General features: G+C 45.0%; 1 protein-coding gene across 1 annotated transcript in view; it reads left to right on the forward strand.

Moving 5' to 3' along the window:
* Positions 1 to 20,800, forward strand: part of TRPC5 (transient receptor potential cation channel subfamily C member 5) — a gene marked incomplete at its 3' end in the record, with an annotated part of 134,392 nt that overhangs the window by 93,245 nt on the left and 20,347 nt on the right. Inside the window, exon 6 of the mRNA XM_081221373.1 lies at positions 2,191 to 2,386. Within this exon, the coding sequence (XP_081077499.1) occupies positions 2,191 to 2,386 (196 nt within the window). The remainder of the gene's footprint in view (positions 1 to 2,190; positions 2,387 to 20,800) is intronic.

The raw sequence follows: 20,800 nt of genomic DNA on the forward strand, positions 1-20,800 counted from the left end.
AAGGACACTCAACTTCCAGCGACTCTGGTTCTTCAGTGTCATTCCTACTTGCTGCAGCTGCTTTCTGTTTTTCTGAACGATATATTCCCTGGCTTTTGTTTATCCAGCTGCCGGGCTAGCTTCTTGTGCCGTTGCTGGCCTCCTGCCTGCCCTGACTTCAAATGGACATGGCCAGGTCCTAGATAGGCCTTCCTAACAGAACCAGACTCTTGAACCCTATATCTGCCCCATTTTTGAAACTCTGCCTGGCTCTGTGATGCATTGTATTGCCTGGCCGTGACTTGTAGAATCTCCTGGAAATTCAGATCCTGTGAAAGGTCTGACTTGCCATATTCTGGTTCTTGTTCCCTGGCCCTTGAAGTCCAGACTCTCATCTTACTGTTGATTCTCAAATGTTTCACCATCTGGCACTTACTTTCATCAAACAAAAAACAGATTTCTTCCTTCTTGGCTAGCTCTCAAGTAATGTGATACTGAAAAGATAGTGGAAGCTCTCCACAATGATTAGAGAAGAGCCATTTAACAGGTTGAAAAGGGCTATGTGCATGTTGCCCAGGCAGCCCTGAAGGAGGCCCCCTGAGAATCAGGCCACTGCAGAGCACAACCTTCATCAAAATGAACTAACACTCACTGTGCAGCCTAGTGAATGTGCAATTGTCAATGGGTTTGGAATCTTCCAGACCTTAATCCAGTGATAACTGTAATAGTAATATGACTTCATTCATTTATTCAACAAATATTATTAAGTGCCTATTACGTGCCAGGTACATAGTAGCTGTATGTCTGTCTCTTTCCTCATAGAGCTTACATTCTAGTGGGGATAAACAGAAAATCAGCATATAAACAAAAAGTTACTAAATAATATAATTTTAGAGTTTTAAGTGCTACCAAAAAACTGAAACAAGACAACAGGATAGAGAATAACCGGTGAAGCTACTTTAGGTAGAGTGACCCTGGGGACCCTGTCTGAGGGAGTGACATTTGAACTGAGACCTCAATGATGATAAGGAGACAGCCATGCAGAGATCATGGGTAAGACCACTCCCAGACAGAGGAAATCTTTAAAACATTGCCCATACATACCCCTGAAATGAACCCAAGAACCAATCCCTCAGGCTCTCAAAATATATTGGGCTATAAAAACAACACATTTTGAGCAATTGAAAAGTTACATCTATTCTTAAAGTAGCATTTCTTAATTTCTATGCCTCTTCCGTGTGCTTGGGAAAAGGTTGGTTTGTGCCACCCAGGAGCTGGCTGCACTGTATTGCTGTATGCACAGATTTCTGAATATGATACAAAAGAAACCCTGGACCCCCAAAACATATCATTGCAAAAGTTACATATTTGGATGTGGAGACTATGAGAGGAAACCATAATTTGTGAAGCCACCTAATGTAGAATAATGCAGTGGTTTGGGGAGGTCAGAAGAACCTGGATTTGAATTCTGGCTCAGCACATATAAATCATATAAATGGGTGACCTTGGGCAAGTTATTCAATCTCTGAACCTCTGTTTCCTCAGCAGTAACAATAAAGTTTTTATAAGGATAATAATGTTATTGTATGTAAAGTGCCTAGTGTGCTTATATAGTAAGTCCTCAATAATTGTTAGTTAATATATCATTAAAAATAATTCATATAAATGTTCATTCAACAATCCTTAAGCTCCTCCACTGAGCTTAGCTCCATTCTGGGCCCTGTGGGAACCACAAAAGAAGTATCAGAAATGGTTTAAGTTGCTCATGTTCACTCAGCTGTCAAGTGTCAGAGCTGACTTTTTAACCTAGGGCAATCTAATCCAAGAACCATATTCTTAGCCACTGCACTTACTGCCTCTATGTAATTAGAAAGGTGGTAAACCACATGGTCTGAAGATGAAGGAGAAAGTTTCGTATAGGAAGTAGCCCTTGGAATAGATCTTGGAAAATTATAGGCTCTGCATAGATTGAGAAGAGGAAGATGGTATTCCAGGTGGAAAGGCAAAGCATAAGACATAGAAGTGGGAACAAACAAACTGACCTGGCTGGTTCATGTTGGGGAAGAGACCAAAATACGTGAGATCATGAGTCTACCTGTTGGGATGCAAATCAGGCAGCCTCCTTATCAATGAAGCAAATCACCTCATGTTTTTGCTCTTTTTCTTGCTCCTCCTAGAGAATTAACTAACCTATTCTTTGATCTCTTTTAGGCTCTTTGAAACCCTTCAGTCACTCTTCTGGTCTGTATTCGGCCTTTTAAATCTCTATGTTACCAATGTAAAAGCCAGACACGAGTTCACAGAGTTTGTGGGAGCGACCATGTTTGGGACGTACAATGTCATCTCCCTGGTAGTGTTGCTGAACATGCTGATCGCCATGATGAACAACTCCTACCAGCTTATTGCCGTGAGTAGCTTGGCTCTATAAGGGCGATTATCTTTGTTTCAGGAGTGGTCACAGTGGCCTAGAGCCCATTGGAAACTCAATGATATAGTCTGTCTGCCTTAGTTAATTTACATTAGCTTTTCCGGCTATTAGATTGAATTCTTTCTTTCCAAGGTAACTCAGTTTGGACTCTTAGTCCATTGGATCACAGTAGTCTAGAAGATGTTCTAGTTAATAAGACTTTTTGGTTACCTGTTAAAATTATGTTTAAATCTCTGAATCCATTTTCTTGCCTTAGTAAGAAGAGCTCAGGAGGTATGAGCAGTGTGGCTACAACATATACCCTCACTAATCTCCAGGGTTGATTGAGCTGATCCAGTTCTCTAGGCAGGAGGGCTTTATCTCCATCTTCACTGCAGACATCTCCCTCCCAAAACTGAGCAGTCCATTGCCAAGGACAACCTTCTCAGAGAGTGGCTACTTTTTTTGTTTATCAACAATGTATGAGTAACTGCAGTCCACTGTGGCATGCTCTTAAGTAGAGTCTATTGTTGAATCTTTGACCATCATGTTATCATTTAGATCAGTAGCGTTTATTACTCTAAACTAGAAATGGCGAAGGTATAGGATATGGGATCAGTCCAAGCTCTGTCCTGGTTTTTGATGTCAAAATAAACATCTAAACTTAGCTTATTTTCTTATGATCTAACTATCATTTCTAGAAACAGAGTATTAGCAAAGAAGTTCTGGCTATCTGAGGTCCTGCTTACTTGAGTATCAGTGAATTTGTATCTTTAGTTGTGTATGTGTATATATATACCATATTTTCTTTACCCATACTTTCTTTGTCCATCCATGAATGGATACTTAGGTTGTTTGCATGTCTTGTCTACTGTGAATAATACTGCACTGAATATGGGGGTGCAGATATCTGTTCAAGACAGTGATTTCATTTCCTTCAGATAAATACCCAGAAGTACAATTTCTGGGCCATATGGTAGCTCTACTTTTAATTTTTTAAGGAACCTCCATGCTGTTTTCCATAGTGGCTGCACCAGTTTTCATTCCCACCAACAGTGCACCAGGGTTCCCTTTTCTCCATACCCTCTCCACAACTTATCTTTTATCTTTTTTATAATAGGCATTCTAACAGGTATGAGGTGATATCTCATTGTGATTTTGATCTACATGTACCTGTTGGTCATTTGTATGTCTGACTCTATGGTCTTTAATATCCTTGCCAGCTCTGATATCCTATGAGTCTGAGTGTCTACAGATGAGTAGGATAGGCTCTCAAGGTCCCTTCTAGGTTGAAATTCTATCTATCTGCTGCTTTTGAAATGGAATATAGTTCAGTTTCTTTCTCTCTCTCTCTCCTTCAAACCCAACTAGGCCAACAACTCTGAAACACGCTATGCTCACTCCTAGCTGGTCTTTATAAGGGGGAAAGGCATAGAATTTCAGGAGCTAATTTTTCCACCACTATGCCTATCAGCCAAACGCTCTACTCCTACCAAAGATGGCAATATTCATGCTGAGACATTTGTCATTTTCTCCCTGGTTGTCTTGCAGCTTATTGTTCCTAATGGCAGAGGAAAAGGGAGATAGGGCTGTAGCGTCTCCTACTGAGCTCAGTGACATTTTGCTAGGAAGGGTAGAAATCAACTCCAGCTCTCTCACTTGCTGGTAGTAAGTTGTGTTTTCATGCTACCTACTGTTGCACCTGAAGAAAACACCTCAGCTTGAGAGAGAGCTAGGGGGTGGGGTTTGCAGAGAGATGGCCTTAATAGGGTCTATATCATCTCACACATCTAGAGTCATGGCCAACCATCCTGAATATGACCCGCTGCTTTGGGATCCTCTGTTAATGTGTCTTTACCATTTGGAATCGGATCCAGTGGGATCCTGATATTGGGCAACCTGATTCCAAAAATATCTGGTTCTGCTTACATGGTAAAGACCAGCAAGTAGATTTGATTCCACTTGCAACATCTCCACTTTAGTATTAATGCAGTTTTTAGAAAGGCCCAGATATGAGGGAAAGGTTACAGGAAGGGAAGCCACTGAAGACAAAAATCTCTCCTACTTCAAAAGGTACCACAGGCTGACTCAGTCTAAGTAGAGACTCAGTTATTGACAGGCTTCACTGTGAATCTGTTCACCTGTGCTCTGTGGTCCCAGCCAACATCAGCAGGTGAAGCTGGCCATATTGTATATTATTATTAGTGTTGTTTGCAATTAGCAGTGATTTACTCTCCTCCTTTTATCCTTACATCTCCCTCAAGCTGCTTATTTCCCTCTGTGACACTCCTCTCAACACATCCACCTTGTCTCTGCCATTCCTGATGTGTATGTTCCCAGTTTCATCAAGTGAAGCTGCCCTTGATACCATTTTAATCAAATTCACCCATCTATAAATATTAGGTGGGAGAAACAGACCAGTCCCAGAAAAGTCACTTAACTCAGGCCCTCTTCCTACCCCAACTCACCCACAAAGGGCATCTCTGTTGCCTGAGATTGGTCCTCAGAAAACATGAGGCTCATGATGATCTGTGACCAAGCTTCACTCAGCAAGTTAATAAGAACCCTCAGTTTCTTTGGCTGCTGTGAAGTGTTCACGCTAATGCTGAGAGCAAGTAAACAGCGCTTGCCTCACTGAGCCACATCTGCTGGATGGCTTGGGGAGAGGCTATATATGTAGGACTGGTTGTCTCCCTTGAGGTGGTGGCATTTGGAGGCTCAGATGATGGATGGACTCTCCCACTGCGTAAGACAACCATGCAAATGAAGACATTCTTCAGAAAAATACCTGGTGCCGCAAAAACAGTAGACAAGGCTGGAAGGGGCCACTGCACACCATGGAAGTGCCAAGGAGGGCAGGTGGTCTCCCCGCCTTCCCCTAGTCATCCAGGACCAACCTCAGACTCTCAAAGCTCAGAGGAGAAGGCAGCACTTCACACCCTACACAATGATTTGTAACTAATCAAGCAGATAAACAACTGCTACAACTGCTATGCACTATTACAGTCCCTGGTTGTTAAAATATTACAATATTTTCATACTTGGGGCTTCCCTGGTGGCGCAGTGGTTGAGAGTCCGCCTGCCGATGCAGGGGACACGGGTTCGTGCCCCAGTCCGGGAGGATCCCACATGCCGCGGAGCGGCTGGGTCCGTGAGCCATGGCCGCTGAGCCTGCTCATCCGGGGCCTGTGCTCCGCAACGGGAGAGGCCACATCAGTGAAAGGCCCGCGTACCGCAACAACAACAACAACAACAACAACAACAAAATATATATATATTTTTTCATACCAGTTGGTAAATAGCTGCCACTCCGGCTGTTGCCTCTGGGACAACTCCAGGTCACCCCACAATCCAGCAAGTAACGGGAAACAGCTGGAGCAGCAGGTATTCTCCACGCCCCTGCTCCAGTGCTATTGTTGGCATACATTCTGATTGGTCAGTTTCTCAGTCCGACTATTATTGTGGCGGGTACAGTGCTAAAATGATCCCCCAAGATTTCCCGCCCTAATCATTAGGACTGTGAACATGATGAGATAGCACACTTGTGATTATGTTGCATTACATGGCAAAAGGGGTTTTGCAGATATAATTAAGGTTACTACTCAGGGAAATTATCCAGGTGGGCCTAATCTAATCACATGAGTCTTTTAAAAGCGGAGTTTTCTCCAGCTGGTAGCAGAAGAGAATGCCAGAGATTTGAAGCACATGGAGGATTTGATGTGTCATTGCTGGCTTGAAGATGGAGTCATGTGGTAAAAAAAATATGGGCAGGGCTTCTCTGGTGGCGCAGTGGTTGAGAGTCCACCTGCCACTGCAGGGGACACGGGTTCGTGCCCCGGTCCGGGAGGATCCCACATGCCGCAGAGTGGCTAGGCCCGTGAGCCATGGCCGCTGAGCGTACACGTCCGGAGCCTGTGCTCCGCCACGGGAGAGGCTGCAACAGTGAGAGGCCCGCGTACTGCAAAAAATATATATATATATGGGCAGCTTCTAGGAGTTGAGAATGGCCCCCAGCTGACAGCCTGCATGGAAGTGGGGACCTCAGTCCTACTACCACAAGAAAATGAATTCTGCCAACATAAATGAACTTGAAACAGATTCTTCTCTAGAGTCTCTAGATAACAACTGAGCTATGCTGACACCTTGATTTCAGTCTTGGGAAGGCCAATGTGACTGAAGTGGAATACACAAAGGGGAGAGAATTAAGAGATGAGGTCAGAGAGGTAATGGGGGTGAGGGACAGATCATGTAGGGCCTGATAGACCTTTGTGAAGACTTTGGCTTCTTCTCTGAGTGAAATGGGAAGCTGTGGATTTTAAACAGAGGAGGTACATGATCTAACTGACATTTTAATAAGATTGATGTGGCTGATTGAAAAAAGATGGAATGGTACCGGGACAGAGACAAATTATGAGACCATTGCATTGACCCAGACAAGAGCTGTTGGTGGATTAGACAAAGGTGGTCATGATGGACACAATGAGAAATGGTCAGGTTCTAGATATATTTCAAAAATACATCCAGTTTGCTGATGGAGATGTGGGGTGTGAACAAAAGAGAGGAGTCAAGGATGGCACCATGATTTTGGGCCTTGAGTAACTGGAAGGGTGGATTCATCCCTTACTGAGTTGGGGAAGAGTGGGAAAGGAACAGGCTTGGGAGGGGTCAGAGATCCAGAGTTGGGTTTTAGAGATGTAGAGTGAGAAATGCCTATTAGACATCTGAGTGGAGATGGTGGGTAGGCAGTGGTTTACAGGTCCAGCGGAGAGGCTGGAGACAGAGATTTGGGAGTCGCAGTATGTCCACAGTATTTAAAACCATGGGACTTGGAGAGATCACAACAGGAGTGACTGTGCATAGAAAAGAGATCCAAAAATGAGGCCCAGGGTACTCCAATGTTTAGAGGTTGGAAAGACAGAATTGGTCACGCAAAGAAACTGAGAAAGAACAACCAGAGAGGTAGGAGAAAAACCAGAGTAGTGGACTGTATTACAATATGTATGATTCCCCAGTATACTGGTAAAGCCATATGCTGGAGAGTGGTAGAGCCTAGATTTGAACTGAGGTAGTCTAACCCCAAGGCCCATGCACAGAACCACTATCCTATCACATTGACACTTACCTTGAGGCCAAGAAGTACTGGAAATGCACTTTCACTACAAGGTCTCTAACACATCTTCTTTCCTGCCCCAGTTATACCACCATTCTTAACTGTCCGATCACCTTGTCCTACAAGTTCCAGTGCCTGTAGATTTCATTTAGATAGGAATCACTGACACTTCTTCCAACATAACTGTGTATGCTTAGTACCCAAGACCTGTTGCTTAATAAAACAGAATAAAACATAAACCCTGTCAGCTAAGTCATCTAAGGGATAGTATATCTTCTTCCCAAGTGAAGGAGCTGCTCAATTCAAGTTGTAGAAATGTTATGACATTGGAGCCAAGCCATTTCAAATTTTAATAACTGTCTCTTCCCTTTGGGATGCCCTCAAGCAATCTAGCTACCGATTTTTCTCATTGCCGCTTAGACTTTTCCCTGTTGCCAAACCATTGTCTGGAATCTGATCAGAAATTGCTACATTTCACTAACAAGAAAATAAACATTCGGAATGGCAGAGGACATTTTCATAGTCCCCTCCACTCACCCCAGGTGATGGGGAACCTATGAAAACCTGCTGATAATCCCATTTCAGTCAAAAATCTACATTTTCTGGTAGGTTCGGAAAAATCCACAAAGCCTAGGTGCTATAAATGATATAAAGGTAAAGACACAGTAGATGCCTTTAGGGAGCTTTAAATCTAGAGGGAAAAGTCTGCCTTGAGTAAAATAACAATAGTGCTATTACCGTGAGTATATAATAGTAGTGATTACAGACAGCATGGGCTCAGGAGTAGTCAGACTGCCTGGATTTGAAACCTGGACTGCCACTTAGTGTAGTTTGGGGCAACTTAACCTCTTTCTGCCTCATTTGACTCCTCTGTAAAATGGGGATGGATAATTAGGCTTTTCATCTGCTGCTTACTCTCAGATCCATTCCCTGTTCATTTCCTGCTCTGTTCTGTACCAGGGAACTCCATTCCCCACAGTCCCTTGCCATTTGTTTCTGTATGGGTTTGACCAACCAGAAGGTAGGAAGAAGAGAGAAGCTAGGATATTTCTTCCCCATCCCCAACCTCACTTTTTGTGGCAACTCCAGCAGCAGCTGTGTTTCCTACGTGGCTCACCTCCAACCACCACCAGGCATCCCACCCCTCCTTGGCCCCAGCTTCTGCAGGGCAGCCCCATCTAGGCTCGAGCTCCCACCAGATAGCCCCAGTCTACAAGCTCTGGAAACACCACTCACCACGTCTTCCAGTCGTCCCTCCAACTCCAGGGATAAGAGGGGCTTCCTGTTGCTGCTAATCTCTGAGTTGCCTCACTGCCGTCTGTTTGGTTTCTCAGCTCTTCCATCACCTGTGACTACCCTCTGTAATAAATCTCCATGTTTGAAAGGCTTAAATTGATTTCTGTTTTTCTGGCTACCCCCCAACCAGTACCTATCTGATTGCGTTGTTGTGAGGTTGATTTAGAAATTACACATTGAGCTGAGCCTTGGGGTCAAATCCGGAAAGACAGAAAAGTGTGGCTGGCTTTCAGATCTCATTTCTGGCAGGGAAATAGCTTGCACACCAGCAAGGATTGGCCTGGTGTTTATGGGGGGCAGTAAGAGTGTAGGAGCTGGCCTCACTTCTTTCTACCTCCCATTCTTTGATTCGGCATGAAAATATCTTCAGATGGGAAGGAAGTCTTTCCCGTGCCAACAGGAAACATGTCCCAGCAAGGAGGAGAAGCATGAGGCAGAGTCACATCTCTAGGAGCTGGATGATGAAGTTTAGAGCCTGCCTTTAGAAAAATAATTTTTAAAGATGGGATCTGCTTTTGTGGCTTCCCACATCCCCATGCTGAGCCCTCATGCTGCTGTCTACCTGGCTTAGCACAGCACCCCGGGTTGACTGCCTTACCTTACCCAGCCCTTACCTGGACAAGCCCCTTGCCTCCACCTCTAGTCCCAAGCTGAGGTCTTTCTCAGTTTCTTAAGGCTTAGAGAAATCAGTAATAAGAATACAGTGAATATTTGGCATAGATACAAACCTTTATTAAATCCCAGGCACTTTCTATCTCATATCATTATAACTACTATAAAAAAATGGTTCTGAAGAACCTAGAAGCAGGACAGGAATAAAGATGCAGACATAGAGAATGGACTTGAGGCCATGGGGAGGGGGAAGGGTAAGCTGGGCTGAAGTGAGAGAGTGGCATGGACATATATACGCTACCAAACGTAAAATAGATAGCTAGTGGGAAGCAGCCACATAGCACAGGGAGATCAGCTCGGTGCTTTGTGACCACCTAGAGGGGTGGAATAGGGAGGGTGGGAGGGAGGGAGACGCAAGAGGGAAGGGATATGGGGATATATGTATATGTATAGCTGATTCACTTTGTTATACAGCAGAAACTAACACACCACTGTAAAGCAATTATACTCCAATAAAGATGTTAAAAAAATAATAACTACCATTTATTGAACACTTATAATGTGCCAGACACTATACAAAGCACTTTTCATGTATATTTTCTCATTAAATCCTTACAACTACCTGAGGTAGGTACTATTAACAATTCAATTTTATAGGTGAGGAAACTGAGGCACAGAGGTCAAAGTGACTGGCCCAAGGGCACACTCTTCACAAGGGCCCCAGCAGGTCTGTCTGATCCAAAGTAATAATGAAACCATACCTCCTCCTTTCCTGCCCGCATCCCAACCCCTCAGGCCCTGGTGCAAGCCTTCCACACAACCTCAGACTCCCTCCAGCTTCACCCTTCTACTTGGTTCACTGAGTCACGGACTCTCTCCTGGCTTCTAACCAGAGGGATCCTCTAAGGAGCCTTCTCCTTGTTTCTGGAGACTAAGTGACTTATTCTGTTTTCCTCAGCTGAGATTTCCTGCCCCCCAGCCCCCAACACAGACACAGACACAGACACACAGACACAGACACACACACACACACACACACACACTAGCTCTCCTTTTCTTTCCTTTTTTTTTTTTTTTTTTTTTTTTTGCCCACCGGACTTCAAACTTCTGGTCTCTTCTTAGTTCTGTCCCTAATACCCCCAGCCTCCCCAAATGAACAATCAGACAGCCCACCTGAAATCATCACACCCACAAAGGGTAAAAAGTTCAGAGCTACGAAGCTTATTGGCATGACAAGAACTCCTCGTTCAACTTACACATCCTGTCTTGGGCCCTCTCAGCCCTGTTCCTTCCCAGACAGCTCTTGGACGCTTGAAAGCCTCACTTGAAATTATATCCACACCAGCAAATGGACTGACTATCCACCCTCCAGCTTCAGGGGAGGAGAGAGGAGCATTCTCTCCGCAAACGCTGCAGGGGGCACCAAAGGCTGACTTTTCAGACTTCCAGCCCTGCCTGGGCCTGGTCATCCCCCTGGTGGTCTAACACAGAAATGGATTCCTGTTGATTCTGCATCAACACCCACTCGTGGTTTTGTCAGCAAGCTGCTGAGGGCCTGCATCTGCTGGGGATGAGAGCACTCTGCCTCAAAATGCTGAGGGTGGGCTTCCCTGGTGGCGCAGTGGTTGGGAGTCCGCCTGCCGATGCAGGGGGACACGGGTTCGTGCCCCGGTCCTGGAGGATCCCACATGCCGTGGAGCGGCTGGGCCCGTGAGCCATGGCCGCTGAGCCTGCGCGTCCGGAGCTTGTGCTCCACAACGGGAGAGGCCACAACAGTGAGAGGCCCGCGTACCGCAGGAAGAAAAAAAAATGCTGAGGGTTATACTTTGGCAGGCCTCTGCTGAGCCTTTGATGCCTGCTGCTGCCTGGTAATGATTTTGGTGACCGACAAAGATGCAAGTGGAAATGGGAAGAGGACAAGTGAAGGGAAGTGGGTTTTCTTTCCCTGTGCTAAAGGACAACCAAACAGGGCAGATGCCTGGGCTGCTTCTCTGCATCCCAGACTCACCTGTCCTGGATCTTCATCAGGAACATCAGTAGTTGTCACGGAGACTCTATCTTGGGTAACTCAAACAGAAACAGGACCAACTATGTAAGTGACGGGTAGGGCCTAATGCCCAAAGAATACCTCTGTTCTTCTGCCAGCTGATTCCTTTACTCCTTCATCCATTCACTTAACAGTAACTATCTCTTGGATGGATAAATGAATGAATTTAACAAATGATTATTGAGAGACTACCATGTACTCTACTACGTTCTTGGCACTGGGCATACAGTAGGTAACAGGGGAGCAAGAAAGATGTGGTCCCTGTTCTCATGGGGTTGACAGTCATGGAACTACAGTTTCAAGTTTCACTATTTGCATTTCATTTCTTTACTTTAAGACTGCACTTTACCTTTTTCAGGTCATGATTGCTTTGATAATCTGATGAAGCAAACATGCATACAATTTAGCATAAATCTCAGAGGATTCATAGACATCCTCCCACTGTCCTGCTGAAATCCCTCACCTTAGGACCTTGTCCCCAGTTATAATGCAAATATGTTTTAAGTTGTTAGTAGGTGATTTATGACTCAGTGTGAGTTCAATCCCTTACTGAGATCAGGTTTTCATGGGGAGCCAAGTGAATGAGGAAAATGTACCTGAAGAAGACTGGAGATAGGACACCAGTAAGGGAAAGAGATTGGAGGCACTGGAGGAAAATGTCACCATCATCACAATTTTGCAAAGGATCAGGTCTGTGCAACAGTCCCCAAGCCAAAGGTGCCTTCAACCACTACATAAAATAACAACTATGGATGGACAACCTGGAAACAAGCTGAGAAGACCTGGCCTTCCTATGGATTGGCCTCTGAATGTCCTCTTCATAGGCTACAAATAATATTGGTGGAAAAGTCAAATGTCCATGGCCCAAAGGCCATGGTTGAGGAATGTGTTCTTCTTGGCTTCTGCCTTGATTCTTGTTCTGGGCACCAAGAATCAATTGACTGGAAAGCTATCTGATATGAATGTTCTTTAATTTCTCAGCAGCTTGAGGTTTAGAAGCTAAACATGAGATCTAAGTGATTAATATTAATTAGGTCTCTCTCTTGCTGTGGTCACCAGAGCCCTGTGTTGTAGCCCGGTTCAGCGTGAGAGATAGCCTGGGCCAGGAGGTGGCCTTTAGCTACAACACAGAAGCCAAAATACCCCAAAGGAGCCTCGGAGGTTACGACCTACTGCAATACTCTGCTTTTTACTTGAGATCTGACAGCAAAATTACATTATGTCAGCTGTCAAGGTAAATCTGCCTTTGTTTAAAAGAGGAAAATAGAAGCGATCTAAGAGTAGAAATGGGGTGAGGGGAGGTAATTATATTTCTCTTTCTTATTCTCCTTTCTTCCATCACAGGATTATCTTGCTTTTTCCTCTGTTCTCTTTCCCAATTTCCCCTGTTTGAACTTTTAGAAGTACCTGGGCCTATAAAACTGTGAACTAATCACAAAGTCTTGATGAGAAATATATTTATCTCAAAGCTGCTCTTATTAAATGTGGCATATTGGGAATCACCCAGAGTGAAAGAAAAGTATGATAGGCCTTCTCATTCATTAGAAAATCAGCGCCAATTATTAAAGAAGTCTTAAATGACTGGAATTAGAATCCTCTCACGGACTCCATCAGAGTTCCCATTGGCCTAGCCCTCAAGACTTCTGGAAGCACAGAGAAGTTTCCATCACCCGATGAATCTTCTAGGAGGTTATGCCACAGTGTTTTTCTCTTGATACTAATGCAGAGATACTTTATACTGGAGTCCCTCCAGTCTTAACCAGGATACATGGTCTGACACATAGTAGGTTCTCACTTAATATCTATTGAATAAATGAACAAAGTAATGATTTTTTTTCCTAGTACTTTTTTTTTTGGCCATGCCACATGGCTTGTGGGATCTTAGTTCCCCGACCAGGGATCAAACCCGGACCCCCGGCAGTGGAAGTGCAGAGTCCTAACCACTGGACTGCCAGGGAAGTCCAGAAATTAATGAATCTTTAATGCATATGACTTCCCAGAACATTTTAAAGTGTGAAAACAGAGCAACTGACAAGCTCACCAAACCTAAGCTTATTGTCCTCTAGTTTAGGGGTTGACGTTTTTTTCTCTAAAGGGGCAGATAGTGAATATTTTAGGCTTTGTGAACTTAAGACCTCTGTCACCACTATCCAATGCTGTTCTTATAATGCAGAAGCCATAGAAAATACATTAAAAAGTGGGCATGGCTCTGTGCCAATAAAACTTTATTTATGGGCCCTGAAATTGGAAATTCATATAATTTTTGTCTCAAGGAATTTTTTTTAAAGATTTAATTTTAGTTTTGGCTGCGTTGGGTCTTCGTTGCTGCGCGCGTGGGCTTTCTCTAGTTGCGGCAAGCGGAGGCTAGTCTTTGTTGCGGTGCGTGGGCTTCTCATTGCGGTGGCTTCTCTTGTTGCGGAGCACGGGCTCTAGGGCGTGGGCTTCAGTAGTTGCGGCACGTGGGCTCAGTAGTTGTGGTACAGGCTCTAGAGCACAGGCTCAGTAGTTGTGGCACACGGGCTTCGTTGCTCCACGGCATGTGGGATCTTCCTGGACCAGGGATCAAACCCACGTCCCCTGTATTGGCAGGTGGATTCTTATCCACTGCACCACCAGGGAAGTCCCTGTCTCAAAGAATATTATTCTAACTTTTGATTTTTATTCAACCATTTAAAAATGTAACGACCATTCCTAGCACGCAGGCTATCCAAAACCAAGTGGCAGGCCGACCATGGTTTGCCAACTTCTACTCTAGTTATTTCAAAATATGTCTCTTTTCTACCTCTGTAGACTGAAGCTCTGTGAAGACAGGGGCTCTGCTTTAGGTATTCTTTACATTCGCCTGATGCCTAGTAAAATGTGGGACACATAGGAGGTACCCAACACATACGTCTTCACTAATTGATAGGGAGAAGCTTGGGAAAATCTCTGATCTGTAGTTTGTCAACCATGTTTTAAAAAATACATAATGTGAGTTTATATCCTTTGCAAGTGTTTAGTGTTTGGAGTTGAATAAATTGTATGGCAATGAGGGGGGGCATTATCTAACTGAAAGGAAATCTGCCTAGATGATGGATTTCATAATTATAGTTAAGACATTGCTTTATACTTTACTAAGCACACTTGCATATAGTGTCTTGTTTGATCCTCACAAGAACTCTGTGAATGTAGGCATGACTGTCTGCATGTTACAGATGAGGAAACGGGTTTCCAAAGGTTGAGACTTGCCCAGGGTTCCATGGCAAGTTTGTTCATTCGTTAATTCATTCTTTCTACAAGGACTTGAGCATCTGCTATGCGTAAGGAGTTAGGTCAGGGTGAACTCAGGCCCAGTGACTCCTCAGGAGGTGATATTTAGAAGCAATCTAAAAAATAAAAGTATGGCCTGGGAGGTAAAAAGGAAGCTCCCGATCAGTGAGGCAGGAAGTTAGACGGCACATGCTATGACAATCTGAGTACATGAGACCAGTAATAATCCCACATGGGGTCAGACCTGTAGATTTTTCCACAACCAGGTGATAAGACACACCTCTCACTTCTTCCCAGGCTCAGAAATGGAAGCCCTGATGGGCTTAGTCTCCGTTATTTCTGAAAACTGCTGGGTGAGCTCAGCAAATCCCCATGCTCACCACCATCTGACTGCCTCTGTCCTCCCAAAGGAAAAGCTTCCTCACTCTGCAACTGCAAGATGAAGGCAGGCAGAACAACCTGTGCCTGCTTGACTGAAAGGTTCTATTTACCTTTCTGGAGACGCCCAGAAAAGGTGACAAGCAGTTCAGTGGGTTTCAGGACTGCCACATCTGCTATGAATGGCGCTACCAGAATTGTGCAGTGTCTGACCTGCGGTGCTGAAAGCAAGAACCCTGCAAAGGTCATGTCTGTAGCAGAGAAACTGAAGGAAACAAGCAGGAGAGGAACCTGGGCAGACAGAGGCCCGGCCAAGTGTATATAGAGGGAGCTGTTTGTCAAAATCTCGGAACCGTGGTCAGGCTCCGTTTCTGTTTCTGTCATGTAGGAGACAACACGTTGCTCATTGTGAAATCCCACTCAGTGCACTTCCCCAAGCGACAGTGTACCTGAGCACTTAAGAGCTATGGTTCTAGAGTCAACTCAATCCAGATTTGAATTGCAGACCACCAGTTTCTAGCTGTGTGTCCTTAGACAAATGTCTTCACTCTGGTGAGCCTTATTGATCAAATGGAAATAGTAACAGAACCTACCTCAGCAGGCTGTTGTGAAGATGAAATAAGATGATATACTTGAAAACCGATACATAATATTACTGGTGCTCCCTTCACTTCATATCTGCCTTTGGCTCTCCAATTCATTCCTTCTCCAAAAATCTATTGTACACCTGCTCCACGCCAGGCTTCAGGACTGCAGAACTGAAAAGGACAAAGTGCCTAATTTCAGTGAACTTTTCTTCTATGGGGAGCCTAAGAATAAGCAAACATAGGCAAAACAATTCAGGCGATTTGTGGCAATTGGTATGAGAGAAGAGAACAGGGCGCTGTGAGATAGAGTAACGAAGGCACCCGCTCTAAATTGGTGGCTCAGGGAAGGTCTCTTTGAGGAGATGATATTTGAGCTGAGGACTAAGAGATAAGAACAAGCCAGCTCTCTTCTCCTATCTAGGAAAAACACAGCAATTAAAATATAAAAGGGAAAAAATTTCCCCCAATCCCTCGTGCCTTCCTTCACTCTAGGGAGGCTCTTGGAGGAGTAAAGCGCTGAGTTACAATTTAATTGGGGACGTGAGAGAGGGCACAAGGAGCATTTGTTGGGGGTATTGGTGAGCCCAGACCAAGGCAGGAGAGTGAGGAACAGACACAGGGATTTGAATGAGGATGCAGGAAGGTCAGGCTCCCTAGAGCTCCTGATGGGGGATGGGGTGTAGCAGGATGTCAAAGAGAGCTTGAGCTTTCCAGGCATTAGCCCACCGAATCCTGTACGGGATGCTCCTGTTTGAGCATTATACCCATAGATAGTAAGTGAACCGAGTGAGTGGCAGATTTGAGTGGAAGCAAGGGTCAGAAGACTTGGATTCTAGAGCTGCTTTACCACAAACTAGATGTGTGACCCTCAAGGAGCAATTTCTCTCTCCAGACCTCAGTTGCCACATCTGCACTAGATAATCGATGTCCTGACAACTTCGCAGGTGGGTGTGAGAATCAAATGAGAGAAAGTACGTTAAAGTGCTTGGGAAAGCGTAAAGCTCTAGATAAATGTAAAGAACTAGCTGTCTGATGTCCCGTTCCCAGAGGCAAGCTAAGAGGTTGAACATCTGGCATTTCATTTTCTGGTCCATTATGTTTGAAACTGGCCAGAAAGGCACTTATGTAGAGAAGACAGTAGCTCCAGAAAGCACTTAGAGAGTCCCCATCCCATGACGGCCAGCACCCCTGGTCAGGAGGGAGGGAGGACAATTCTTTCACCGCATGAGCTCACTGTGGCCTGGGAGTCCACTTAGAGCTTATTTCCTTTGAGAACCACTGAGATATCACAGGAATATTTGTTTGCAGTGATAGAGTGGAGGCCTACAGAAAGCAACATGGTTTATTTCCAAGTCTGAACTAGGATATATTTATTTTATGTTACCCAGAAGCTTCTACAGTGCTGTTCATTCTGACCTTGCATAGGCTATGACATCTTGCTCCCAACTTTGCTCTTCATCCTATTTCTCAATCAAAACTTACCCATAGGGCTTCCCTGGTGGCGCAGTGGTTGAGAGTCCGCCTGCCGATGCAGGGGATACAGGTTCGTGCCCCAGTCCAGGAAGATCCCACGTGCCGCGGAGCGGCTGGGCCTGTGAGCCATGGCCGCTGAGACTGCGCATCCGGAGCCTGCACGTCCGGAGCCTGTGCTCCGCAACGAGAGAGGCCGCAACAGTGAGAGGCCCGCGTACCGCAAAAAAAAAAAAAAAAGACAAAAACAAAAAAACTTACCCATACTGTGTTCTACTGAGGTGCCACCTTGCTCATATAACAATGGAGAGTGGCGGTGCCTACTGGGAGAGAACGACATTTTAAAATTTGTATCATCCAATCTCCCTGAGGCTTTTTTTCTTCCCCTCACACTCCCAGCCCACCTTGTAGTAAGACAGGGAAGACAAGAAGAGGAGAAAAGCTGAAACTCTTCCGCATGACTACAGATGACGTAGTGAGGGACTGAAGAAGCACTGTGATCCTATTGGTTGATTTCATGAGAAATTATGAATTGAAAACTGCCCAAATTTCATTCTGACTCTCAGAAAGTAGATGATTTATTTGAAGGCAACAGAGTGGGTCAGAGGTGGAGTGTGAAGGAGGGAATTCCGGAGATCCAGAGCCCTCACGGATTTGTTTCCTACTTTTCCTGCCACGCCCCTTAGAATCAGAGTGGGAAAGATAATTAAGCTCTATTGTTTATAACCTGTGTTGTTTTTATGAGCACACTTGTGTTCCATACCCTAAATGGTCTCTAAAGAATACCCAGACTGCTTGTGAGGACTTTGCAGGACCATTTTAGAAGATAGAAAGCAGATCCTTCTGCATCTCAGGGACCTAAGGCACTGGATCAATTTGCAGTTGTCTTTTTTTTTTTTTTTTTTTTTTTTGCGGTAGGCGGGCCTCTCACTGTTCTGGCCTCTCCCCTTGCGGAGCACAGGCTCCGGACGCGCAGGCTCAGCAGCCATGGCTCACGGGCCTAGCCGCTCTGCGGCATGTGGGATCTTCCCAGACCAGGGCACGAACCCGTGTCCCCTGCACCGGCAGGCGGACTCTCAACCACTGCGCCACCAGGGAAGCCCTGCAGTTGTCTTTTGTTCTGCCACTTTCATTGTCCTCAGTATGAGACAGCCTGCTAAAGACAACATGGATGGGCCTGGAGGACATTATACTGAGTGAAATAAGTCAGAGAAAGACAAATACTGCATGATCTCACTTATATGTGGAATCTTAAAAAAGAAAAAAAAAGAAACTCATAGAAAAAGAGATGGGATTTGTGGTGACCAGAGGCAAGGGGTGGAGGGGAGGGGGAATTGGATGAAGGTGGTTAAAAGATACAAACTTCCAGTTGTAAGATAAGTTCTGGGGATGTAATGTACAAATGATAACTGTAGTTAACACCACCGTATGGTATATTTGACAGCTGCTAAGAGAGTAGATCCTAAAAAGTTTGCACCGCAAGGTATCTATATGAGGTGATGGATGTTCACCAAACTTATTGTGGTAATCATGATGTATATAAGTCATTATGCTGTACACCTTAAATTTATACAGTGCTGTATGTCAATTACATCTGACTAAAACAGAAAGAAAAAAATAAATTCTGCAGAGAATGTTAAATAAACATGATCAGCATCCCCCCCCAAAGAAAGACCAGAGAGTGCCAAGCCTGAGTAACCACCAGGCACCCCTCCCTTCCCATTCACTAGTTGAAAGGTCATCTCTTTGGCTGTATAGTGCACACGTTAAGAATGCCTAGGGAGACTATCAGTTACTAATTCTGCCTTTGTTCCTCCTTCCTTCCCCTGTCATCTCTCCATAGTAGCCCAGTAAGCCAGTTTTTTTCATATTGCTGGGCAGCCTAATAACATTAGCTTTGGGGGGTGCACAAATTATACCTTCTACCCACTGTCCCAATGACAGAGGGATGTTATGGCTTGGCCATGGGAAGACAGGGACAGGTAGGAATGAGGAAGACCTGCTGTTTTACTGCTTTGGCCTGCTGAATACATCTGGACCAGCAGGCAGAATCCCAGAATTAGTGTTTCTGAAAGGATGGTTGACAATCACCTGTGTCAAAATCACCCAAAAATGCTTGTGAAACAGTGTAGATTCTCGAGCCTCCCCATCCCCACAGCATCGGTTTCTGCAGGTCTGAGGTGAGACCCAGGCATCTGCATTTTCGCAAGCAACCCAGGCGAGTCTAATAGCCCCTGAAATTTGAGAACTGCTAACGTAAATAAATCTTGAGTAGTTCATTCGACTTCAATGACTACGCTCAACCTCTCTACTCTTTCTGACTTTTCTTACTATTGCCTCTTGGGGGAAAGTTTTTCTCCCTCCATCTCTGCCTGGAGAAATCCTGCCACTCTCTCCAGGCCCAGCTCAAATACAACCTCTTTTGTTGCTCCTTCCCTGCTCTCTGGTCTCTGTCTGCAAACAGCTGGGATTGCTCATGAAGCAAGGAGACGGGGGACTGGTTAGTATCGGTAATGAAATGTGAGGGGAGTTGGGACCCTGAGGATGGGAGAGCTGGGGGGAGCTAGTGTGTGGGTTCTGAGCTTTGCCCTGAGGTTTAGCACCCGAATTTGTGCACTGGAGCTGAGGTTGTTACAGGGGCTGGAAACTTTGTAACCAGTTAAAAAAATGTAACACCAAGTCCTTGAGAGATCAGAGCGGCAGTTTCAACCACCTAGCAACATAATTGGGGGAGGGATTAGTGGCCTTTTTATTCCTCTGGGTGGGGCAGGAGGCAGACATAATGGCTGCTCAAAGGACAACTGCAAGTGTTCAGTAGGAAGGAGGACCCGTTTGTAACACCCACTGAGGGGTCTCTTGCAGTCTGGGGCTATTGGGGGCCATCAGTACTAGGGTACAGGAAGTGTTGGGGGCAATGGATGGGCAGGGAGCTGAAGCTGGAGGGAGGGCTCTCTTTTTGATCTTTATGTTTTGCAGCTGAGTTTGTGTGCTTGGATTGAAGTTACCACAGGGCTCTAAACTAGATTAACCAATATCAAAGTCATTCCCAGGAGGCCCCAGAATGATTAAAACAGGAAATTCTAACCACCTAGCAACCTTGGGGAAGAGAGGCAACGGGGGAACTGGCTCCGCGCTAGACCACTGCACATGCGCACTAAGTTGGAGGTGAGAGCATGGCGGGGGATGGTAATTCTCACTGAGGGCACTTTCTCCCCTGCAGGGCCTCCAAGAGGTTGTGGGAGGTCTGGACCACTTCAATATCTTGAAGATTCCTTTCTAATTTTTAAATGAATGAAAACAAAAATGGAGTTACAAAAACGATGATATATTTTAAATGCTTACATCTTTTTTAAATTGCCCTGAGGCAAAACCACAATACAAAATATAAGTCTAGGGAGGTCCAGAAATCTGCATTTTTAAAAAATGCCCCATATGATTCTGATGCACACCAACATTTGAGAAGCATGCCCTGAATTCTATCAGAAGAAAGCAGTCCAAAGTGAGGTAGACTTCTGTTGAGATGCCAGGGAAATATATTGTCTCACCTCAGCATGGAGTGTGCATGTCATGGCAATTTGTATTGCTTTCCCATCATAGGGAAACAGAGCTAGTCTTATGCCCAGATGAACTAAGCAGCTACTAGTTAATGGGAAGGATGCCAAAAT

Source organism: Mesoplodon bidens, assembly GCF_964165515.1.
Source record: "Mesoplodon bidens genome assembly, chromosome: X".
In the NCBI taxonomy this organism is placed as follows: domain Eukaryota; kingdom Metazoa; phylum Chordata; class Mammalia; order Artiodactyla; family Ziphiidae; genus Mesoplodon; species Mesoplodon bidens.